This window comes from Oryzias melastigma, linkage group LG21, assembly GCF_002922805.2.
Source record: "Oryzias melastigma strain HK-1 linkage group LG21, ASM292280v2, whole genome shotgun sequence".
Classification (NCBI taxonomy): domain Eukaryota; kingdom Metazoa; phylum Chordata; class Actinopteri; order Beloniformes; family Adrianichthyidae; genus Oryzias; species Oryzias melastigma.
Genome location: NC_050532.1, coordinates 902,860 through 928,831, shown reverse-complemented (window position 1 = coordinate 928,831; position 25,972 = coordinate 902,860). Strand labels below are relative to the sequence as shown.

The 25,972-nt window shown below is 39.8% G+C and overlaps 1 protein-coding gene across 1 annotated transcript in view; it reads left to right on the top strand.

The window, feature by feature from the left end:
* Positions 1-25,972, top strand: part of pde1a (phosphodiesterase 1A, calmodulin-dependent) — a 57,096-nt gene that overhangs the window by 14,233 nt on the left and 16,891 nt on the right. The window contains exons 2-8 of the mRNA XM_024286566.2: positions 7,897-7,923; positions 16,466-16,579; positions 16,654-16,836; positions 20,019-20,085; positions 22,836-22,952; positions 24,203-24,343; positions 24,780-24,880. Of these exons, the coding sequence (XP_024142334.1) occupies positions 7,897-7,923; positions 16,466-16,579; positions 16,654-16,836; positions 20,019-20,085; positions 22,836-22,952; positions 24,203-24,343; positions 24,780-24,880 (750 nt within the window). The remainder of the gene's footprint in view (positions 1-7,896; positions 7,924-16,465; positions 16,580-16,653; positions 16,837-20,018; positions 20,086-22,835; positions 22,953-24,202; positions 24,344-24,779; positions 24,881-25,972) is intronic.

Genomic DNA, 25,972 nt, shown 5'->3' with positions numbered 1-25,972 from the left:
TGGAGTTTGCATGTTCACCCCGTGGATGCGTGGGTTTTCACCGGGGACTCCGGCTTCCTCCCACCGTCCAAAAACATGCTTCATAGGTTCATTGGTGACTCTAAATTGCCCCTAGGTGTGAATGTGAGAGTGAATGGGTGTGTGATTGAGGCCCTGCGACAGACTGGAGACCTGTCCAGGGTGTACCCCGCCTTCACCCATCAGTAGCCGAGTTAGGCTCCGGCACCCCCGCGACCCCGAAAGGGACAAAGCGGTCAGGAAGATGGATGGATGGATGGATATATAGCATTATCTGCAATAATGTTAGTGTGAATGTTATAAGCTGAATTTGGCCGCTGAGGATGCTGAAATTGATAGCTAAAACCGCGGAAGCTAATAGCTGAAGTCACTGAAGCTGATAGCCAGCTAAAATATTAACTAAATGCCAAATTAGCCTAAAAAAAAAAAAAACGTAGGTGAGCCAACACAGCTGGCATGAAGCTGAAAAAGTAGCCATACTTCAAAATGTCCTAAAAAGCATGTAAATATTAGAATAACTCCAAATATCATGAACAAACTTAAAAGAATAGCCCAAATTAGCCCAATAAAATAAAATGATCTGGAGGGCCGGATCCGGCCCCCGAGCCTTGACTTTGACACGTATTTTAAGGTAATACCTTAGCCCTTTAACACTGTAGGTGTCACAGGTGACACTGAAATAACATATACTCTTTGACAAACCACGACTTTTTTAAGCCTGTTTAAGCGATCAATGTGAGTCACCTGGTTCTAATAAAGAGTAAAGCAGCTTTTCACATCAGCTCAAAACTATTCTCCGCGATAAAATCAGCTGATTGTGTAAACACTTTGCTGCTGTAAAGCAGGGATGGGCTGATTTAATTTTTTCCCGTTCAATACCGATAACCAATATCTTCCCCACAACTGCAACCAATAGCTGATACCGCGAAATGTCTAGAATAACCCAAAGTTAAGATATTTCCTGCAATAACCTTCACATTCCCAAGAACAGTACAAGCATGCACATAAAAAAATATCAGAATATAAGTATAAACTTAGTGTACCAAACAGGCAGACAGCTAGCTTTACGTCAATCGGGTTTATTAAGTTCAGACAGGAACTAAGAACAGCAAAAAGTCCACATAACTAGGTCAGGGTCAGAAAGGCAGAGGTCAATCACAACTTGGGAGCATCCAAGAAGAGATTAGAGAAGTCAGAGTCTAGGTGAGGGTCAGGGCAGGCAGCAGACAATCAGAGATAAAGCACGGTCAGAAACAGAAGATCAGGTCCAGAATGAAACACTCAGTAATGAAAGTAGGATGGCACAAACAATACTTTGTACTGAGTGAGGCTCTTTGCAGTGCTTAAGTGAGTGATTGGCAAATGAGAGACAGCTGAGCAGCATCCAGGACCTGTTTGCTGGGGTTTCTGGGAGATGTAGTGCAATCAATACTCTGGAGATGGTTCCTGCCGGTGACCAGAGGGGGGGACAGAGCTCTGACTCCAATATCTAATGACAGCATTAGGCCTTCAAGATCACTTGAAAATAATAGGATTTAAGGAAAGTGTTTTGAAATCAAGTGTTTTTAAACACCAAAATAAGTAGAAACTGCTTAGAGTAAACAACATATTTTAAAACTGTAAACATACTACTATGTAATTTTCCAGAAAAATGTACTCCATTAGTTTGTTTGTAGGTGGTTTAAACATACAGATTTTTCCTGTATGCTAACAACCAGACGCCAACATCAGCTGCGTCTGGCGTTTCAGATGTGATGACTAAATCTAACAAAACAAAATGACACAAGCGTCCTAAAACTGCTATTTTCTAAATATAATAATAAATGTGAATCCATTGTGCGTGTAGTTTTATTATTGTGCTCTTATGTGAAGCACCACCACTCAGCCCGGGTGTTTGGGACCCATGACTTAATGGGAACACGGAACAGTCGCAAAACGACGAGTTGGGGTTACCCTAAAGGTCAAACAGTGACAGGGAGGGGGCCCGAACCATACCTCTATAAGTGAAGAGTTAGGACTGAGAAAGTGTTGCTTGAACCAACCGCTGGACCGACACCAATAATCTCAAATATCAGCCGATGCCGATACTGGCACCGATATATCACCCATCCCTACTGTAAAGTGCTGCATATCAGTGCAAGGCTGCTTTCTCCTGAATCTGCTGGAATTATGTTAACTGTGTAAACGGTTGAAGAGTTACAGTAGTCGAAACAACGTCAACACCGGAGCCAAAGCTCTGATGTTTCAGGGTTCTTCCTATGCAGCATGTCTTTTTCATTTGTAGTACATACTGCTGTAAATAGGACTCACGCACGTCAACGGACACAAGACATATGCTGCAGCTCTAAAGATAGACACTGAGATACTGAGCCGGGCGCCCCTGGCAGAATCGTGGCAACATAAGTGTATTTGAGCAGACATGAAGCCTTTGAAAAAAAAAAAAGTCCACCTTAAAAATGAAGGGAATCCTTTTCCCTGCTAATTTTTCAAAACGAAATGACACTTCTTTGGGGTCCCTTGTGATCTCACATTTTGCAGAATGGACAGCACTCCTCTGTGGTTTGTAAGGATGCTGGTGTGAGATGGAAATGAAGCGACACCTCTCTGCGTATCAGAACCGCGGCTGCAGGAGTTATTTCTGTGCCGTTGTGCAGCAAAGATGAGTGAAACAGTTCTTAAAGGGATAAAATGTCTCTCTCTGATCATATTTTGATCTGCTGTAAAAGGGTTCCAAGTGGTCTTTTAATTATGATTTCAGGGTTTTTAGCCTTAATGGAAAGATATGTCATTACAGGACATAGTTTCTGCTGAGCAGCAGTATTAGAAATTTTCCTCTGAGTTAAGGGCAGTGAGTAACCCCGCCCCAGAGAGCTCAGTGCTGGGACCTAAGCTCTTTTTCAAACAGCAGTTTTGGATCTGCTCCTGATTCACAGAGATTTGAATAAAATGTACTCAGAAAAAAACATTTTTAGGTGCATTCACACATGCGACAGATTCGTGTCCCACCCTGCCTGAGCTTGATGCTGTGGCCGCATGTGGGAGGAGCTACCAGCGAATGTTTTTAGGATGAGAGCTATAAGGAACGGTGTCTGTGGATATCTCAGGTATGGAAGACACAGATGATGTTGAGAGATCAGGTTTATTTATTGTGAAAAGTTCTACAAAAACATCAGGTTTATGTGATGTCATAAAATGTTCCCGGTATCGGGGGTTTCTGTCTCACTCCAGGGGGTGTGTCTGTATGACAGCTGCTTCCACTGTGTTTCTGTGTCGCTGTGGCCGACCTTGAAGGCTGACTATCTCATATTAACTGGAAAAAGAAAAAACAAAATTAGGAGACCCTTTTCCTTTTTTGTTAATGTCTCGATGAAGCCCGAACTGGCAGTCTCCACACCTCACAGCAGCCCTCTGTCTGCTGGCATATCAAGCGAGTGAGCTCCGCCAGCGAAAGCTGGCGATCAGTCCAGAGTGTGACCCGGGTAGACCCACAGTAGACGGAAGAGCTTTGAACCTGCGGCTCCAACAGGTTAAGGAAATCGATGGAAGTCCAGGACAAAAACGCTTGTATAAGATTAATATTCTACCTGCTGCTTGAGTCACTGAAAACATCACGTGTCCAAAGCTGAGTTCCTTATTGGCAGATACAACCCGGTGATCTGTCAAACTTCAAATATGTAAATATTTAATTTTTGGCTGCTCAAATCGCATCACGTTACTTCAGGTCGCCTCATGTCGCATCCGTTCCATTGACCTTACATTGAAACTGGCCGCCTCCTCCGCGCGGATTGCACTCGGTGTAAATGCACCTTTAGTTTAAGTTTCAATATCTTTGTCTTCCATCATCAGAAAAATGCACCAATAACATGCTAAAAACACCAAAAACATTGTTTCCATCAGAGTGGTCTTTAGGGTTATAAACTGATTCACGACTATCACAAGGCAACGCTGAACGAAAACCAACAAACTGGTTAAAACTTTATTTCTTTGATTTCTGTTCTTTAAAAAACTAAGCATGTTAGATGGTTTTACTGGGCGGATTGATCTAAAATATCGATAGTATCGATCTCAAGTTGGTATTGGATCAACACCAGTCCGCAAATATTGATATTTCTAGTCTAGTTTGAAATTTTTCTCAATCTGCAGAAAGGACAGTTTTTAATGAACTATTTTCTATTTGATTGAAAATATTGTCCTAATTCTGTTTTTATGTTTATAAAGTAATTAAAAAAATTGAGATTTTCAGGTTCATATCACATCCACAACATCCATCCATCCATCCATCTTCTTGACCGCTGTGTCCCTTTCGGGGTCGCGGGGCGCCGGAGCCTATCCCGGCTACTGAAGGGCGAAGGCGGGGTACACCCTGGACAGGTCGCCAGTCTGTCGCAGGGCCTCAATCACACACCCATTCACTCTCACATTCACACCTATCCACAACATTAACAAAAAAATATTGATATTGGTATTGATATCGGTGATATTGATCGGATCGATTCCCAAATGCTCAGTATCGTCCAGCCCCATTAGATGGTCTTCACGGCTGTCCTTTGATGACCCCAAAGCAGACAGTCACTTTTGGCACAACGACTCTAATGGACTCTATTGGCCTTGACTTACAATGGCTCATGTTCTCTCATTGGTGGGGCCGCTCAGATCACTCTCATTTCTGTGTTTTTTCAAGCTGATCTATGGATGTTTGTCATTACTATTTAAATTAATGTATGCATTAGTCACGGATATTGTAAAAGTATCATGCTGAATGTGGTGGAGTTATGACTCAGAGGATGCATTTAGATGTAAATTACAGCAGCGAGCCTCTGAAAGGTTTCAAGCACCTCAATTTGCCTCCACGCTCCACTATTGCTGCCACCTCTGACTGTGTTGAGACCCAGCCAAACTCAGAGAAAATAACACGCCGTAGCTTTGAATCAAGTCCACCGGCTACTTTCACCCCCTCCTCATTTTCAGCTCCCCCATGGTTTACTCTGAAAGCTCACCTTCCACCTTGAAAGCATCTGCCACAAAGCTGTTTCGCTTCCAGTCAACTCGTCAAACACACACACACACTCGGTTCACAGAAAAAAAATAATAAAAGCGAAATTGCTGTCCTGACTCTGAAATTCCTGTCAATGACAGCAGCGCAGCTTCCCACAATCCCCATCACTGAGAGAGACGCGTAAAGAAAATGAAGAGCTGCAGTTTAGGGGCTCTGGGTTGTGGCTTTGCTCCTGGTGGTGTGTTGCTCCTTCAACAGACAGAATTGTTCACATAAAGACACTGAGAATCCTGCAGGTAAACAGTATCCAGCAACACTTTGAAAACAGAACATTTTAGGTGGGTGTCGTGTCAAACTACTTTCATCTCCCCCAACAGTGTAGGAAGGTAAGCTTGATGAATAATTATACAAGTAAATTCATAATCTATTTGAAAACAATCCACATTTTAGCATTGATCTATCCAAAACCAGATTCTATGGATTTAAAACTGCACTGTGCTGAGCTTCAGTGGCTGACCAAACACACTTGAAGTTGAGGGAGCAAGCTTACCTCTCTTAGCAAAAAGGTAAAAATCTGACAACGCAAATACAAAAACTTCCTATGAGAGACCTTAATCTACAAAGTGATATTGGTGGAATGTGAGCCCTGAAATTGTAGATTCTAATCCATAATTAAGATGTATAACAGACAATAAAGACCCAGTGAAAATGTTTTTTTTTTGTGTGTGTGTGTTTTTAGCTTGTTTTTGCTGCCTTTTCCCATGATGGATTGTACTTGTTGCATAGAAACTATATCGGCACAAGTTCTCTGTTCCATTCTGATGCTTCTAGTAGACAAATAGAACCATGAACATCTTTGTTTTTCTCGTCTGAGCTGGAATCTGGATCTTAATTGTACGGCTGGAAAGCTCCAATACTGCTCGCCATTTTTTTGTTGCACTGCTAATGTTAACTTATAAACATTAGGGTTGATGGTAAATCAGTGCAGGCTTACTCCGCACCAACCACTCCTCCCACAACTAAGTTCTAATGAAGTTCTGCTACTCTATAGAAAACATGTCCTAGAAAACGACACAGGTTTGTTGAGTTTGCCTTAAAACAGTCCTGGAGTTTGAAAAATCTGCTTGGAGCTTTGCAAAACAGCCCAATTCTTAAGTAACTTCCATTTAAAAAAGTCAAACTTTACACCTAAAAAAATGTTTGTGCTGTGACCCATAGGTGAGCTCAATAAAGCTTGAAAACTTTCATTTGTCTTATCCAATTGTTGTTATGGGAATGTGTTGCTTTCCCCTCCCACTTCAAGCTTCCTGGTCACCATGCTGAATCCAAAGGAGGACATCAGAAATATTCTTTCCAGTCCTTCCAACCTGACACTCATCACTGACCTGTATGGGTCATTCAGGTTCATGGGTTGTAGAAGGTTGTAGAGAGGAGCACAGGTGTGTCTTCCAGTTCCTGTCGTACGGCCACCATGAAAGATGTCATGAAAATGGAATGTACCATTGTCATGCATGTGATGCGTGTATTGTGAAGTACTCGTAAGGTTAATGCAAGATTCTTGGACTTATGACGTGAGGGTGATGCTGTCATAGTGTCCTCCTCCGGCCCGGAGGTTGGGGACCTGTGATTTAATGGAAACAGCCAGTATGTCAGAAAACGACAACTCGGGGAAACCCAAAACATCAAAAATTGACGAGGAGGGGTCCTTCACCAAACGTCAGTAACGACTTCAGGATCAGGGTTGTAAGGGCAGTTACGACTTACCTCTGGTTCCCATGGCAGGTGTTTCAGCTCCGGTGCGATGAGGGAGTGGTCTGGCTAAGGCAGATTACTCCCTTAGGCTACGGGATGGCTGCAGCCACAGGCTCTGTTGCCAACCTCGAAAAAACTCTGAACTCATGTAGGGTCACACAAAAACATGCCATTTATTACAATTTTGGTCGTTAATAGCACCAACTTCACAAAAAGTGCTGCGACTCAGCTCCAGCATCCAACAAAAATTTTAACCAAACAAAATGGATTCGGAGCGCCAGAGAGGCCAGATCGCACAGGTCAGACCTGATCGTTTGCAGTGGGATTTCCTTTTGCACTTTTAAAGTAACATAAAGACGGGGATGGTGGCATTAGAGCCGTAATGCTTGCTGTGGGTGGCTGGGGTAAGGCTTAAGAGGGGTTGTAAACCACCAAATAGTTTACGTGCCCACTTTTAACTGGAAGTACCAGGTCCAGATGCTGGAGTGTTTGGTAATCCACATCATAAAATAAAGAAATAACATCAATCAAATATGGATAAAAACTTGTTTTGATTAAAACCAATATAAAACATTTTGGAGGGGTTTATTTCAAAACTGTGACTTTAGTTCTCATTTTCGGAAGCAGTTACACAAATGCTTTGATGTTCTTCAGAGAAACCAGTAGAGAAATGCTGCGTTCATGTGGTGTTGGAATGATCGGAAATAGGACTGTCCGATTCGGAAAACTCTGCACCTAAACAAATGTCAATGTATTAATAGTGCATCATCTATAGGAAAACACCACATTTATCATTTATTCCCATTTAGCAGGTCGGATTAAATAGTTTAACGAGTCACATATGTCATTTCTCAACCCCTGTTTTAGACAAATGTCTCTGAAAGTCTCAGGAAGCTTGTATTTGAAATCCTGTTTCTGGTCAATTTATGACCAAAATGTTACGGAATGTTCACTCCGTAAATATCTGTTCTAGACATATCTTACTGGATTTATTGATAAGATCAAACCTTGTCAGTACTGTGTTTAGAGAACCAAATCAATGTGCCAGCTGCTGTAATCAATGTGGATGTGTGAGTCACAGGATCAGGTGGTTCAGCTGAGTAACCTCTGCCCTTTGTGTTTTATTACAGGCAGAAATACAAAAGTACATCACAGAGGTAAGACACACACACGCACACATTCAAATACATGTCCCCCCCATTACAGAAAGAGTGCTGTGTTCTATTAGATGTGTAAACAAAAGCTAACTCATTAAACAAAAACACATTGAGTTGATGGAAAATTGCTGAAAAACCCGTTCCAAAGTAGTTTTCCAAATAAAAAATGTGATCTCCTTAGAAGTATTTTGAAATCTACGGGACGGTAACTATTTAAAAACAGGTATGAACACAGCTCCTCCTCACTTGATACTAAACACCTTTTGAATTAGCGATGTAGATTAGGTAGCTAATAGCTCTTGGTAAACCCGACAGGAAATGAAGCTCAAACCAAAAGGACGTCCTGTCCTTTTGGTTTGAGCTTCAAAAGGAAGCAATGAGAAGAAAATATTTAATAGATTTGGGACCTTATTGAGCAACGCAACAAGTAAAACAGAAAATGAGATTAAAATATGTTAAAGCCATTGACTGTTTAAAAGAACAGGACTGAGTGACCCAAATATGTTCCAAACGGGAAGTACTTGCTGGTTCCAAGGAGCCACAATCCCATAGACTCCTATAGAGAAATAAATAGGTATTACTCAGTTTTTCTATTTGTCATATTAACTGTTTTTGATCTGATACATTTTTTAACATCTTACTAATCCTAATTTGTACATGATTTGAAGGTATAAACTGACCAATCAGATGCCTTTGATAAAAGTATGTGGTCTCATGTCCGAGGTTAAAAAATGTTTGATAAAAACGTTAAAACTTTAATAAAAAGGATAAAAATAAATCATTGAATCCACTTTCAATAGTAAGGGTGTGAACTTCCAACAAACTCACCCCTGATTGGTGAGAGTTGTTGTCATAGAAATGTTGACTCAGACCAATCCTTGCCTACCGATGTTGTCTGGCTCCAACATGGCGGGGTCCACAAAATATCTCAACAGATTTGACTTCATTTTGTTGGAACCAAAAGTCAGCCATTTTCTACGGGTGACGTCACACTCACTCAGTCCAGTTCTCTCATACAGTCAATGACTAAAACACAAAACAGAATTTAACATTTTTAACACAACCTCAGGAAAGAAAACAAAGATGAAGATAAAGCAACAAAACTGCAAACAAATCAGAAAACTCCAAAAAGTCTATAAAACTGTGGGTCTGTATATTATATGTGCTAGATGTGCACAAGACTGAAACCCAATAAGGAGGGAGCTCAGACTCTGGGAGCCCAGAAACCTGACTGATCTAGAGAAGATCAGTGTGGAGGAGAGGGCTGAGATCCCTCCTGCAGTGTGTGCAAACCTGGTGATAAAGTACAGGAAGAGTTTGACCTGTATACTTGAAAACAAAGGCTACTTTACCAAATATTAACATTGATTTTCTCAGGTGTTCAAACACTTATTTGCCTCACTGTATGCAGCTGTTTGTCTGCACAGACTGCATTGACTTCATTGTGAGTTTGTTGCTGGAAAACAGTGGGTTCATCTTTTATGTGACACCTGAGCACAGCGAACCACAGCTGGCTCATGACTCAAAGTTCACAAAAAAAGAAAATATTCCGGGAGACACAGAGACGTGTGGGTGTAAACAATTAAAAGTAAAGAAAAGAGCCAGTAACTTTGCAGTCACCCACACACTCATTTAAATACTGACAACATTAAATAGCCATTATCTCTGCTGCAGCTCCTATCACCCCCCAGTCATACATCCTACAGTCCGTCTGCAGTGTAGGTGACTGCTGGAGCCAAAGAACAACAAGAGATGCTTCACAAATTGTCAGGGTCACAGAAACTAATTTAAACAATCACTGTATTAATGAATAATTTGTATAGCATGTCTAATTAGAGTAAACATGTTTTCCATTCTATCCAAGCAATCAGTTAATGTGATTGCAGCTCCAACACATTTTCTGAGTTTTTTTTTCCCCAACAAGAAAACTCACATTAATACGATGTGTCTTTTGACTTATTTCTATCCATATATGTCCAATAACACTTATCCCCATGTGGTTGCCTGAAGGTGCTTGTAGTCTTGGTGGGGGTGTAATATCATCGAGAAGTTGATCACAACCATTTTTACCCAGTTGAAATCTTTCATCATCCCATAGGTACCACATTCTCATGTGTTAATTCTTCCAACAACATAACAGACTCTTTTTACGTGACGTCACACATAAAGTGTAGAGTCGCTTCCGGTGTATATAGTTTAGAACGGCAAAGCTGGCATATGAACGCTGTTTAAAGTGGTTTTACGTTAATAACAAAAAGTAACCTAACCAATTGTAACTGAAATTTGTACAATATTTATTTTATAAATGTCCTGCTTGGTTGTATTGGTTTTCCCTTCTTAGATGGTTCACAAATCAAAGTATAAATATTAGTAATCCTGTTTGCAGTCAGAACGCAGCAGCTCAGCAGCTTCTCCAAATTCTGGATGATATTAAAGCACTCGTGGATTATTTCTCTCCGCCAACCCAGTTAAAGTTAGACAAAGGTTACAAGTACTTCAGTGAATGCTGCTTGTTTGATTATGAAGGTAATTATGATTTTCATTATTTTAATCTGTGCTAACGCTAGCATTAGCTTTGTCCATGAGACATGGAGCTGCAGAAGATATTTTCTCACCAGTTAAAAGTTTCCTAAATTTCCATTCTCACATAATCCTTGTAAACAGAACAAAAGTCAGATAATTCCAGTGTGTCTGATATTAAAGTCAAACTTATTACTGTTGTAATGTTTTCTACTGCGGTCAATGAGCTGCTGTTAGCTCAGCCGTTCCTCTTCGCTTTTGTTCATAACTGTGTCTGATCTCCGGGAAAATAAAGGTAAAAAATGTACTTCCTGTCTGGAATGGAGGGTGGGGGGGTCACTCAGTCTAGTTTTTATACTAAATGCCACAAAAAAGGAAGTCCTTTTCTCTTTAACAGTCTAGTCCAGTTCTCAAATACAGAGTATACCTAAAAATACAACAATTTCCCCAAATCCAAACAGTACATGTGGACTGAATGCACACACTTACCCTCAATCTCTGCATGAGGTGTAGAACTAAATCAATGACACTGTCATGAAAACCAAACCTTTCCTCTTGAAACAGAGATTTCTCTATCAGCCTCTATCATCGCTACATGGAGACTTTGACTGTATTTCTTATTCACAATGGATGGGAGACACAGATGATGTTGTGAGATCAAGTTTATCTGTTTTGAAGAGTTCTACAAAAACACAGGTAAACAGGTCAACCATGTCTGGGTTCATGACATCATTCAGAGACTCTCCCACCATCTACTGCACGAGCTGCATCTGAATGACGGATGCTTTCAGCGGTACTTCTGTGTCTCTGTGTGCCAGTTTGATGACTTGCTGTACCGTATTAGTCCAAGAAGAGAAAAAACAAATTCTTATTTATCTCCATAATTAAGTAAAATATCATGACCTATAGGAGGGAGCCCCATATGGTTTAAAAAGTGGGCAGAAAATGTGGGCCCCGATTGGGTTTCTGTGGTGGCCCCACCTGTGTTTGCCCACATTGACTTAAGTGGGAACTCAGTGGGTTGGCTCGCTATGCTAGCCAGCTTCCCTTTCGCCTTAAACACAGAATTGAAAAAAACATTTTTTTCAATGCATCTCTGTCATAATTACTCCTCTACTTGTAAATCTATTGCTGTACTTTTAAACTTCCTTCCTTATGCTTCGACGGAGTCACCACGGCAACCGACGCTGATAACACTCAGATCATTGGAAGGTGTTTGGTTGTCATGCCAACATAAGGATGCTTTGAAAAACACTTAGATGTGTTTCTCTGCCATCAGTCTTTTCAGTTGTAGACAGTCGAGCATTTCTTTATACTGGAGGGAAATGACTCATATTAATTATAGTTTAACATCACTGAAAGTCTATGTTTACAGGTCGGCCCAGTTTCCCAGATTCAGACAGAGGGCAGGAAGCCAAATAAATCTGAGGCGAAGGGCACCTGAACCAGGCAAAAGGCTTGTTTCAGAAAGCAGGCAGGGGAAAAGTGTGTCTGTGGCACAAGCAAAATCCCATTAGATGGCTTACGACAACAAAACAGAGCCACATGTTCACTGCTTTTGTTGATAAAGAAAAGAAGAAGCAGCCCCATGAAAAGCTGCAGAAGTGCAGCTGGCTCGAAATGGAGGCACAGGTGTGTGAGGTGTGCGCTTGAACACAGCGATTAAACTCACAAAGTAGAGGCAGAAAAGGCATTTTCAGATGCTCGACAGAAACATGACAGCCTGTTGGAAGGGTAAACAGTCGAGACAAATGGGAAAAGGGTTTGTTCTTGTTAAACAATACGATCTACCATCCAGCTTGGTTTTTGAGTGGTGGAATTTTACTGATCTAAGCTGCAGCTGCAAGCCTTGAGAGATTTTATGTTCGGTGATTTCAACAGCGCTGACCCTGTAAACGCCTTCACCCCCTTTGTCACAAAGAAGCTTTTAAAGAGCTCCAGCTCATTAAGGATGCAGCTGCCAAACATCCAACAGGAGCTGGGGATTATTTTCAGATGAGCAGCTTTTTAATTTTACTTTGATTACCCTGATTGTTTAATTCATGTAGTGATTTGTCTCTGTTCCCTATAGCTTATTTCTACATAAAACAGATGAACTTACTATTTCAATATGTCTGACAGCTCCGTAAACCAAGTTTTTACTGTTTGTCAATTTTTCTTTTAATTCCTATAAAAACTCTGTTTTATGTGTATTGTTCAAGTTTTCAGCATTGCTTTCAAACGTGTCGCTCAGTAAAATGAGATAAAAGTAAAAATCGAATGGTTAGCATTTCACAGCAGCTTATATTTAGTTTAAAGAAAAATCATCTTATTGCGGAAATTCATTGCAAATTGTAAAATTTAAGTTAAGTAGAAAAAAATGTAATAGGTTATTAAAACATATTTGATTGCAATCAAAAATATTGCTTAATTCCAATTTAGTTAAAATAACCACATGCCGTTCAGTCACTCATACAGGGATTGACCTGTACGGGTTTTTGGGTTGACGAGGCTTTAGAGCATGGGTGTCAAACTCATTTTGGTTTGGGGGTACTGCCTTCCCCTGACTGCACATTCCTGTAATAGAGCAGCGATAGCTAATGCTCCTCACAGAGAGAACTGAACCCAGAAACGGAGACGTGTACCGATGCTTTCATTATGCTCTATAAAATAAATAAACCCGATCTCAATATCTGCGTCCTCCAAGACGAGTTAGAGAAAAGTTTTTGATGGAAGCTCCTCCGGGAGCTTCAGGTTTTGGATAACCGTCAAGAAGCAACTTTGACATGTTAAAACAAAGATGGCGTACAGTACATGAATTTGACAACAGCTGCATTTGGTGTGGACAGAATTGATTTTAATAATGCGCGCCCAAGGAACCCAGGGGCCGGGGGGGGGGAATCCACGATGCATGTGTGAGCCGAACCATGGCTAGTGATCCGTACGGACCATGGATTACCCATGATCCGTACTTAAGAGACATCATGAAAGGAACGTACCATTGTTGTGCTTGTGGTAAAAGCATTGAGAAGGGTTTCATGTACTAAATAAAGGCTTTTTGTACTTTTAAATAATGTAACACTTTTATACTTTGTTATTAACACATTGTTACACTAACCCACACAGAGCTCCAGACCAGTTGAAACCAGTTAGGGGGTCCTTCTAGGAACTAATCAGAACTTTTCCACTGAAAAACAAATCTATAAATTACCTTGCTGGCAGGAGCAGGAGATGTGTGGACTGAGTGACCACTCAGAACGTAGAGTTGGTGAAGGCGACCATGTAAGGTGCTAAGGCCTCTGGGAGCTTCTTCTGTCCTGCCAACATACTCCCAGGGCACTCTCTGGGAATACAATTGTGACTCCATTCTACTGTTGTCTGTCATGGTTGTCTGGAGTACTCTTTCCAACTTTGATCCAACTTTTCATTAAAAAGACCAAATTCGAATAGATTTTTTTGTTAATTTTCTTCTTAATCAACGAACAACACATAGAGGTTGTGAAACCCCACAACTGTCAAGTGTTCTAATGGCTAGTAGAAGTTGCACGGCCTTATCGGGAACAGGCTTTGACGTGTATTAATTTACTGGACATATCAAGGTGTTGACGTCACCCATAGAAAATGCCTTCACTCCAAAATCAGGCCAAAGCCTTTTCCGTCACTTCTTGATAGTTTTCCATAATTCAGTAAACCGTCGACAGAGATTAGTCCGAGTGAGTCTGAGCCACATTTTTAGAGGAACTACAGTCGCCAATCATGAGTGAGCTTGTTCTAAGTCCACACCCCTTCCACTGAAAGCAGCCTTGGCAGAAACTGTCAATCAAATGTTTGAGGTGTGGCCAGTGGGCGCCACAAGGTTTTACTGAGGCATCTGATGGGTCAGTTTATAACTTGAATAAAACATCTTTAAAAAATTGGATTAAAAAGAAGATGTTAAAAGAATGTATCAGAACAATAAGGATCATTCTGTCTGGATTCTTGTGGTGGTTTTGTCATGTTCTGTTTTCCCTGTCAGTCTCACTACGTTCAGGTTAATAATCCACAGCTGTAGTTAATCAACCTCGGTGTATTTAAGTGTCTGCTTTTCAGTTCATCGTTGTCAGGTCATCTGTTCTGCTCTGTCACTGGTTCATTCTCCCATAGTTTGGTCATGTTTAAGTTTATATAGTAAATGTCAAAGTTTCCGCCACCAAGTCTAGTCTGCTGCGTTTGGGTCCTCCACCATCATCCCTGACACATACTGACAAATAAAATGACTGAGTAATAACTGTCTATTGCTCAATGGAAGTCTATGGGACTTTGACCATGAAACCAACGGCTACTTCCTTTGAAACACGAGACAGTACGGGTTGGTATGTCCAGTGATTACACTGTCACACATGCCCTCACGCCAAACTCTAGTCATTAGTAAGGGTCATGTTTGATCACGCAGAAATGCCTTTCACTCTGGGTCTAGAGATAAGTAAGTTGCAGTAGTACGCTGACACAAACGACACTCTCTACCTTCTACATTCTAACAGTCAGGCTGTATGCAGGGAGTTCACACTGATCTTGTGAACAGCTCTAATTTGGGGTTGAAAAGCAGAAAAATGTCTGTCTGACCTCTGTCACTCCACTTACCTGTACGTGGCAGGTCATAGTTCATGAACATTTTTGCTCTACCTCTCACCAAGTGGTCTACAATTATAAGATTTACTGTGGGTCACCTACGTGACCTGTACAGGTTTGAACATTTCTTGCCCGTAGACAAACTGCATCCACCCAAAAGGGCAGCTGTGACTGAGGCTCAAAGCTTTAACATGATCACTTTTATAGGGTAAAGGAATTTAGAGGAATAAAAATGATCTGACATGTTCTTAAATGACTGTTGTTGCCAGCAGGAAACCCACAGAATGTTGATTTGACAGCTTGTTTCTTCCCTGGAGGACAGTCCAGTCGTTCGCTGTCGGTGCTGATCGACAGGAGGCCGAGTGTCATCATGTGTCCATCTGGATAAAGCAGATTTTCATGTTCTGATTCTGTGGTGTGAACGGGACAGCAGCTGTGTGGGTGCAAGGCAGGAGGATCAGTCATTTGGCAGGTGTTTCAAGTCTTCACACAGGGTTTCCGATGATAGAAGCAGCTCATGCGAGTGTCGAATTAATACATAGGTTGGAATGGACGAGACACAGCAGCAAAAGAGGAATTCAATGGACATAAAAAAAATGTTTTACAATTTTTATTGAATTGAAAATAATTGCAATCAAATCAAAGTCAAACTAAAAATTTAAGAATTTTATTTAACCCTTTAGCTGCCTGCTCAAAAAATGGTGGGGCACATTTACATTTTTTTTTTTTAAATATTAATTGTGTGTATTACTCCCCAAGGTACGAAGTGGAAGACAAATGTGGAAGACAAAGAATGCTGGGACAAACTGAACTCCTTGACAGCACATCATGTTAAAATAGTTTCTATCACTGATGAAATTGACTGTAAATGTGAGGTAACTGTTGCAGTCACTGCAAACAGGCAATCAGCAGAGCGACTGAAACGACGGCTCCTGCCCCGCAGAGGAGAAGCCGTCAGTATTTTTAAGAGATGTGTGAACTTCATGATGTTTAAAACTGAATCCAGCCTTCCTTTATCTGAAGACGTGTCACACTGAGCTCAATTTCCAGCTGTAACATCACAGAGCAATTGCAAAACTATTTTAGCTTAGAGATGAAAATAGCACAATGATTAAAAGAGAAAATTAAAAATAAAAATCCAAAGGGGCAAGAGTGCTGTCATGGTTCTGCTGAACACTCTCAAGTTTTGTCACTTTAACTCCAAGCAAGAAGCTGATTTTTCACAACATGCACACAAGAGCTCTGTCTTTGAAAAGAAGAAAAAAAGGAAAGTAAAATTGATAAACAGTCAACAGAAGAGGAGCATTCACACAGAAATGCAACTGTTTCTTTTCTACATTTTTAAGGTCAAAGTGTCTAACATTTTCAATCAACCCAGAGGACATTGCATGCATGTTTCAGAAACAGCGTCTTGAGTGTGTGTTGGTCTTCCCAGGCTGAAGGCAGCCCTGGAGCAGATGGACCGGGGGGTCGTGGACCTACAGGAGCTCCGCAGGAACCTGGAGCTCGCTGCGGCCATGTTGGACGCTGTTTACACGGATGAAACGAGGTGGGGCTGCATCATGTCGACGGTCTGATACACACACGCAGTGAGCACTCTGACTGTGTCTCTGGGTCCTGCAGACGCCTGCTGGACACAGAGGATGAGCTGAGCGACCTGCAGGCGGAGTCGGTTCCCAGCGAGGTTCGGGATTGGCTGGCGTGCACATTCAGCAGGAGGACGGGCGTGTCCAAGCGTCGCCCCGAGGAGAAGCCCAGATTCAGGAGCATCGTTCATGCAGTGCAGGCTGGGATATTCGTTGAGAGGTGAACAGTGTGATGTTACGTTTATCCAAGCTGTAACTGTAAAGGAAACTAAAACCAACAAGTGGATAACACAAACCTACTCAAAGGCTGCTCCGTTCGTTGGCCTTCTTTAAATATGATCTGGTTTGCAACAACTCATTAATGAGGGATAACTTTATTTTCTATTATAATAATGGATATTTTTTATATTTTTAAAGTGACATGAAAAGATTTCCTCAGTAAAACTAATTGATTGAAAGACTTTGGATAAAACTGTAATTAGACTGAACATGAATCCCCTAACGCCTACTATGCAGAGATCCATCAAACCACTTCTGCTCCAAATTTACCTTCATTCAGCATCAACCTAAAAACAAAAACATTAATGAATTGTTTTGTCGTAGCTGGAAATAACTCAGATGTGAAAGGGTTAAACTATTTGACATCAACATTATTCTATATGATTGTATTTTAAACCAACAGCACTCCAGGTTTAACATTTTTCATTCAAACCAAACTTCAAATTTTCTAGTTTGCAGTAAACAGCTCATCTATTCAATCAATATCAACAACAGCACATGAATTATTTAGATTGAAAAAACATTGTTAGATTTTATGTTTGTTTTAAAGTCATATATAACAGGTGTCTGTAGCACTATCTTTAAAGGGACCATATCATGATATTTTTATCTATGTCCATATACATGATCATAGATTACTTCTGGAACACAAAAAAACAAATTATTTATGAAATACGAGTTATTTTTGTGAACTCTCTTCATACACTGAAGTAAAATGACCCGTATCTATGAGGCTCCTCCTTTCACTCCTTGAGGGTGTCGCCCATTTCATCACATCATCCTAGAGCTGTACTTGTCAGCGGGAAAAAAAAAACATTGAATGTTTTTTTATTGATGAACATGCAGGGCAGCCTTGACGTTTATCCCCAAAATTGGACACAGATAGATTGGTGATGTCTCATCGGTTCATGTTGCTGTGAAATTTGGTCGAAAAAATGCATAAAATACCAGATGAACATTTCAGGATTTATTGAAATGATGAGAACATTGTTCTGATTAGCACTGGCTGTGAACGTTTCTGTTCTCTTTGAAGCATCTCCGTATCAAAAATCCTTTTCATGCCCAGCTTTCTGTCCTCGGCTCAATAATCCATGTTCAAAGCAATTCTCCCAATTTGTTGCTCCCTTTCTCCACCACGAAATACTCTGATCCCTTTTTCCATCAGGAAATAGTATGATCCCTTTCTCCACCAGAAATTAGTCTGCTCCTTTTCTCCACCAGGAAATAGCCTGATTTCCTTTTCCGCCACGAAATAGTATGGTCCCTTTCTCCACCAAAAACTAGTCTGCTTCCTTTTTTCATCTGGAAATGGTCTGCTCCCTTTCTCTACCAGAAAATAGACTGATTCCTGTCTCCACCAGGAAATAATCTGATCAACTTTTCCACCAAGAAATAGTCGTCTCCCTTTCTACACCAAGAAATAGTTTACTTCCTTTTTCCATCAGGAAATAGTCTTTTCCCTTTCTCTACCAGGAAATAATCTGATTCTCTTCTCCACAAGGAAGTAGTCTGTTCTATTTCTTCACCAGGAAATAGTCTTCTCCCTTTCTTCACTTTCTTCACCAGGAAATGATCTGAAATGATCTGTCTCTTTTATCTCTCCATGGTGTCTCCTCAGACAAACATAGAATAAGTCATTGGGCCTGTTGACCCAGACATGTCGACTGTCAGAGTCACCAGCTCCCCCAAACCAAAACTACCTAAAGAAAACAAATAAACAAAGCCCACAAACTAAGACTACCAAGATCCAACCACAAACTAAAATAACAAAACCCAGCAGTGTAAGACTGCTGAGGAAAAAGAAGGGAAAAAATAAACAAAAATAAATTAAGGAAAAAATAAAATAGCATTTTTTAAAGTAAGGATTACTTAATTAGCATTTATTTAATTTAGATTAGTTAAATTTATAAAAATTGTAGGTTTTTACATCCCTGTTGACCCGAAGATGTTATTTAGGAAAAAAATACTAATTTGTTCATTTATAAATAAAAAAAGGTCATAAATGCAAATCCAAATTTCTTAAAGACTAAAATAAGACTATCCGGCTCCTTCTAGGTTTTGATCAGTAGAAAACAAACCCAAATGGTTCTTTTACTGTTAAAGTTTGCCGTTCCCTGGACTATACTAACCTTATTACTGTGGATCCAGCTCTCCTCAGCTCTTTTAGAATCATAATTCTTGTTCATTTGTTGGAGATAAATACATTTTTTCTGTACTATTATACAAAAACATTTTTTTTATAAATCAAAAAGCTAGATTTCTTGGATTTTCTATTATTATTTTTTTTACATTCTGTCTCTTAACTGGACCAACCAAACTTTGACTATTTTTCAAACTTTGATTTTTTTTCTGGAGTTTGATCAAATCATCATCTGAGCAGAGCCGTGTAACCATCATGTTTAGCTGCAAACAGGATGCTGGTTTTCCCTCTATTATGATGAACAGGACTGTGCTCACAGAAGTTTGGCTTGTGCATGGAGCCAATCAGCTTTAAGAATACAACTTAGTTAGCTTTCCTCAGCCACCTTTCTCCATGAAACATCATCCCAGCCAGTAATAGTTTTAGAGATTGTGGTAATTAAATAAACTTGAACATTTTACAGATTTATTTAACAAACTTAAAAAGAGGAATACACAGCGCTGCTCCATAGAAGATATTCACCTTCAAGTCCTTTTATCTTGTGCAGAAACCTGCAGACAAACAGAAAACACTCCAATTCTCTTCAAAACCAGCAACAAATCACATCCGGCAGAACCTCGCTGATGCAATTATGAGGTGAAGCACACAAAGAGTAATGAAGCCGCATGTGAGCGAGCTGGACTTTATATGGAGAAACGCATGAGGCCCAATGTCATTAGAGTGCAAATGAGTCGCAGTGAAAGAACGCTATCGGTGCATCTGCTGCAGCTTAATGACGCACGAAATCAAAAAATATCTGCTGCCACGAGCCTGCGTGTGTTTAGAACAGGGTTACCGTGGTAACACACAATCCATCCTGGTCACAAAGTGTAAAGGATGGTGGTGGTGGTGGGGGGGGGGGTGTCTCGTAGGAGAGGTGTTTACATGCATGCCACTGCCTCCACCTGTAGACGTGTGACACTTTTTCTGTTTTTTTGCGGCAGGATGTACAGACGGACGTCCAACATGGCCGGCCTGACCTACCCCCCCACAGCTCTGAATGCTCTGAAGGTAGAAATGGACTATTTTTATGCTTAGACACAAAAATGTAACATCAGAAGCTTTTGAGATGAGATCAGTGAAAGAGAGAGACACAAGAAATGAACCAAAAATAAGGAAGGAGAAGGAAGAGAGAAAGAGCGAAACAGGAAGTGAACAAACAGGACGGCGGGGAGAAACCTGATGAGCAGAGATGGAAGGAAGGAACACGTGCAAACCTTTCTAAATGTTGCAAAATAAAAAGCTGTCTTAACCCTTATTCTGAAACCTATTGATGCAAATTTGCATCAAACCATTTTTGTTTGTCAATAAATTCAGGTATCAAGGGGTTAAAAAATACACAAAAACAAAAATAGTGTTATTTTTTTAAGCATTTTTCTTATTTATGAGCTGCGGAAGTCCTTTGTAGAAGGACCCAATGCAGTTTTCAAATGTAATTAAGTCAATAATTAATTCTTTGATCTTATGAAGCCCAACTGAGCATGACTGCACACCCAACAAGTGGAACAAATCCTAACTTTGTTGGTTGAAAAGTTTTCTTTTGTTAGAAACAGAATTCCACCATAAAGAAGATAAATAAGGATTTCTGTAAAAAAGAAGAGAATGAAACACGTCACAGAAAACTTCAACTCCTGACGCTATTAAACACAAAAACTCTGCTGATTCAACAGCAGGTGTCCTTTGGATTTTCTTTATCATATACATTCTTTTATCATTATTGTAGTCACAATATTGATATAAACAACTATAGGGCTGGGTTATAAAATCCATTATTCGATTTAAGCTTAACAGATCAATAATCAATCCATAAAAATAGAGATCGATTTAGCACACAAAGCTTAAGTCTTCTAGCTTGATGCTAACATTTAATATAATTTCCCATAGGACGGCTAATGCTAACGCTCGATCGACCTAAACATTCATTGCTGACTAAAGGAACATCTTTATAAACTCACAGGCATGAATTTTACAAACTCTTAAGGAAATATTTTTGAACATTTGTGGTCTAAAACACCGTTATTTCCTCATCCTTTCTTCTTCTTCTGGATAAAAGTGTACTTCTATAGTGTGATCTCCACCTAGTGTCCAAACTGAAACGTCCTCCTGGAGAAGCAGAACAATGTTTACAATGTTAATGATCTGAACAAATTTGAAAATTAAAGTGCATAAACAGAGATGCTTTTTTCTTTTTCAAAATGTAACTGCATCACTTGTCTCTTAAATAAAATGAAAAAGCAATTCTCAGAACGGCTTTTTCATTTTATTTCTCATCACCGCTTTTTCTGTAACACAATTAAAATAAAGAAAAAGGCATTTGAAGTTTAATATCTCATTTTCAAAAAGTTCTCTGGTAAATTTGTACCAAAAATGGTACCGGCTCCGAACAGCTTTTTCATTTTCTTCTTAGACACCGCTCATTCTGTGGCCTAATTAAAGTGATAAAATCAATGAAGACTGCTTTTTCATTTTCACTTCAAGCCGCGCAAAAAGTGTCTCATAAATCAGTCTGAGTTTGCAGTTCCAAGGGGCGCACCACGATGACGGCAGTGCTCCTCCTCCTCTGCTCTGGTTGGTGCTGTCAGCAAACAACACGCCGTTCTCATTCACTTAGATAGAAAAAAGGGAATAAAGGAAGGAACTGGAGGAAAAACAAATGTACTATAGAACTCTTTGAAAATGAAATATCAAATTGCATTTTCTCTATCATTTTAATTAAGTTACATAGTGAGCGGTGTTGAACAAGAAATAGAAAAAGCAGTTTGAAGGATTGCTTTTTCATTTCCTTTAAGAGACAAGTAATGCAGCCACATTTTGAAAATGAAGAAGCATTTCCAGTATTGACTTTATTTTTGAATTATGAGTCACAAACACAAAGTGAAGTGTATCAGATTAATATTGATATAATTAAAAGATATAGTAGATTATTCATGTATGCATAAACAAGTGTGTCTAAATGTGTACACTGTGTAAACATAAAATTGAATTTAACTGAGTGGATCCAGACTCTGGTGAATCAAAACGAACCGTTTCTGGACATTATTATTGATACCCAGCCCTAAACAACTATTCTATTACTGTGACTTTTCTAATGACATGAACAAATATTTTATCTCACTTTTCACGTTAGAAACAACCTTTCATTTGTAAAATGTTTAAGTGAAGAAGCGTTGGAGTTTGAAGTGCATCCATGTGTGTGTAACAGAGGAAAGGCAGGCAGCGCATGAGCTGGAGACAAAGACGGGTAGAAAGAACAAAAACACAGCTGTAGGAGGCAAAACAGCTGCAGAGTAAAAAGAGGAGGAGGTAGAGAACGCCAGGCTGACAGGAAAGAGCTGAATTTGACCCAAAAGACGCTGGAAATCAAACTGGAGGAGAACAATCGACTCAAGAGGAAAGCTGATGAACGAGGACAAGTAGAAATGTAGATAAATCGAGCGGGTACGGTAATGGGACGGTGTAGATGTAGAGCTTTGAATCTTGATGTATGCGGCCTCCTCGGGGCTTCCTGTGAAAACTTTGAAGAATTCAATTATATCCATAATTACAGAGCTTTGTGCTTCTTATTACCTGAAACTCATGAATCATAGTTGGATCGACTACAAATATAATTGTAAGTTAGTGACTAATTATGATCATTAATTTAATTAGTGGTCTTTGGAGTTCAGGCATAATGAGTACACTGCCCCCTACTGGGGGAAAGCGTGACACTTAGAGTACAGCTTTGTCCTTTGAGATGAGCGTTTTCCACAAATGTTTTCCAGGAGGTGGATCAGTGGTCCTTCGATGTTTTCACCTTCCACGAGGCCACAGGAGAACACGCCCTCAAGTTCCTCGTCTACGACCTGCTGACCCGCTATGACCTCATCAACAGGTTCAGGGTACACACTGCTTTCTAAATTCCTCTTGAGATGAAGACACAAACAAACTCTGTGCAGGAATGAGCAAATATCAGGATGTAATATCTGACTTTTCCTTCATCCTGGAGTTTCTGCGGATAAAAACATTCAAACGATTGGCTGAAATATTTGATTGTAACCATTAAAGTTTTAGTCGCTGTAGTTTAATTAAGGTTGGAGGTCAAGATAGATATTTTAATTGAACAAATGCGTGCTAGATTTTTTTTTGTCCAAGTTTTCTTTGAATGTTGCCTGACTCTTCTTCTGTCTGCTCAATCATCAAATCTTTGCATTAAACAGATTAGGTTTCAGTATCATTTGAGTTTTTTTAATAGACCTCTCTTTGTGATACACTCAATTCTCACAAGTACTTTATTAAATTCTAGAAATAAACATGCATTTTGTGCTGCTACTAAACCAATTGAATTTGTATTTAAAATGGGTTTATTTCATGGAATCAAAACAAACAAAAAATAAAGCAGACATGCAGTAAAAATACATGTGGATAGAACTTTGGATGGTTAATTCTGACTGAAAAATTTAAAAAATAAATACATTTAAATTTGAAATTTAAAAGTGGCAAAGTAAAGCAAAATAAATGCAGATTGATAGCTTAAATAAAGCATCAGGTCAGAGTTACTATTTGTTCTTGTTTTTTTGTTTGTTTTGTTTTTAAACCAGTCTGCGCAGTGATATGGAACATTTGGGCAATGTGACTTTTTTTTTTTTTAGGTCTGCACATTCTTCTGTATGTCAGCGTCTTTGTTTTCTTGGAGTAATGCTGCAGACACTAAAGTCTTTAGAGTTCTGATTGTCTTACTGTAGATGTGTTTTGTGTTCACAATTTACATTTCTGGGATGTATGGGTTAACACTCAATAAATGTATACGTTTCAGAGAATAGAAATGAAGTCAAACTTTTCCCTCAGGGCTGTTTTTGTTTTTCAGGCTAATTTGGCATTTAGCAAATATCTTAGCTGGCTTTCAGCTTTAGCGTTTTCAGTTATCAGCTTTAGCGTTTTCAGCTATCAATTTCAGCATCATCAGCGGCCAAATTCAGCTTACAGCATTCACACTAGCATTATTGCAGGTGATATTATATATCTAGTTTATAATTATGTTAAAAAGTTATAGTTTTAAAGTTTTAAAAATGTAGTTTTAGAGTGTTCAATAAATGTTTATCCTGTTTGGGGTAAGGGTTAAATTGAAAAGTAAGCGCCATGCTCTTTCCAGATTCCAGTGCAGGCTCTGGTGCAGTTTGTTGAGGCTCTGGAGAGTGGCTACAGCAAACACAGGAACCCCTACCACAACCTGATCCATGCAGCTGATGTCACTCAGACCGCCCACTTCCTGATGTTACACACCGGACTAATGGTACCACCCATCCACACAAAACTACATGTCCGGATTCCCTCACTACTCCCTATAGCTACTAATAAACTATATGGTTCAGGACTATCCAGAACCCTGGATTTTAACTTCCTTCAGACATATACTGACTGTTTTTATGGTAAATAAAAATAAGAATAAATAATAAATAATAATAAATGCTGAAATAAACTTAACAAGTATGAACATTTTACAAAATTGTAGAGCCAAAAGACGTTGTGGTCTCTATATTTTCCAATCTAGTGAGCATTGATGCACACTGGTTTTTCGCAGAGACTTCTGGGAAATTTCCAGATCACTGGACATCCTGGTTTACTTAGTAGTGAGTAATGAAGGAATCTGGACACAAGCTGAGTTCTCAGCTGCAGAAATTGTGACTCCCCTCCCAAAAAGGCCTGACTCGGTGCCCGTGTGTTTGCAGCACTGGCTCAGCGAGCTGGAGATCCTGGCGATGGTTTTTGCAGCAGCAATTCATGACTTTGAACACACAGGAACCACCAACAACTTTCATATCCACACCAGGTATGGAGATCAGACACAACACACTGAAAGGAGTTCAGTTTCATCAAGAAAATCTTGTGCAACCTCAAAATTCTGCATTCAATGCAAGCATATTCTCCTTATTCTCTCTTCAGTGGGGGGAGGGGGCGGAGTGGATCTCACTTATTAAAGCCCCACTCAATTTAAGTGTCACCAGTTATTATGATTATGCCATTTTTAGACAAAATCAAAAAAACTTGTCTTGTTTTCTGGGACAGTTTCTGCAGAGCAGCAGGAGGTAATCCAACATTCACCTCTGGCGTAGACCCGCCCCCTTTCCCATCAACTGAGAGCTCTCCCACTAGCTTACAGCCCCTCATAACCTGATCCAACATTACAGGTGTAACAAAAAATAACGAGTAATATTGGAGCTATCCAGGCGTACAGTTTTAAGCAAGAAAATCATTCAAATGAAGATGTTCATGGATCTAGACGTTTACAAGTAGATGCATCAGAATTAGGGGTGTGCCAAAATATCGATATTGCGATTTATCGCGATATTTAGTCCTGTGATTGATTCTCGATGAGTTCTCAACAAGTGCTGATCTTTTATTTTCATTTGAAGAGGCTGTCAAACGTTATATTCATGATCCTTTGGTGAGACGTTCCTTTGGAGGCAGATAGGGGGCGCACCTAGCCAAACTGGCTGTCACGAGCACCAATGTGTCTGGCAGCCACCGAATTATTTCATTTTTCTTCTGTTGTTTACAACAATTTCGCACTAAGTAGTGGCACTGCTGTTCATGTTTACTGTTGTTAACGCTGAATTTTACAGATAAAATGGTGTCAATGCTTAACAAAGACAGTATTTCAGCAATGTTACACAAAAGTGTCAACTATTTGCTGCACAAAATTAGACAGAATTTGATTATGATTGTGTTCAAGCTGAAAAATTAATGATAATATATTTTCCTAAAAAATAAGTGTTCTTCTATATATTGTGAGTTACTAGAGATGATTTTGAACCAAATATCGCAGTATCATGATATTATCGATATCGTGAGCCATGTATCGTGTATCGTGTATCGTATCGTATCGTGAGCTACCCAGTGATTCTCAGCCCTAGTCAGAATG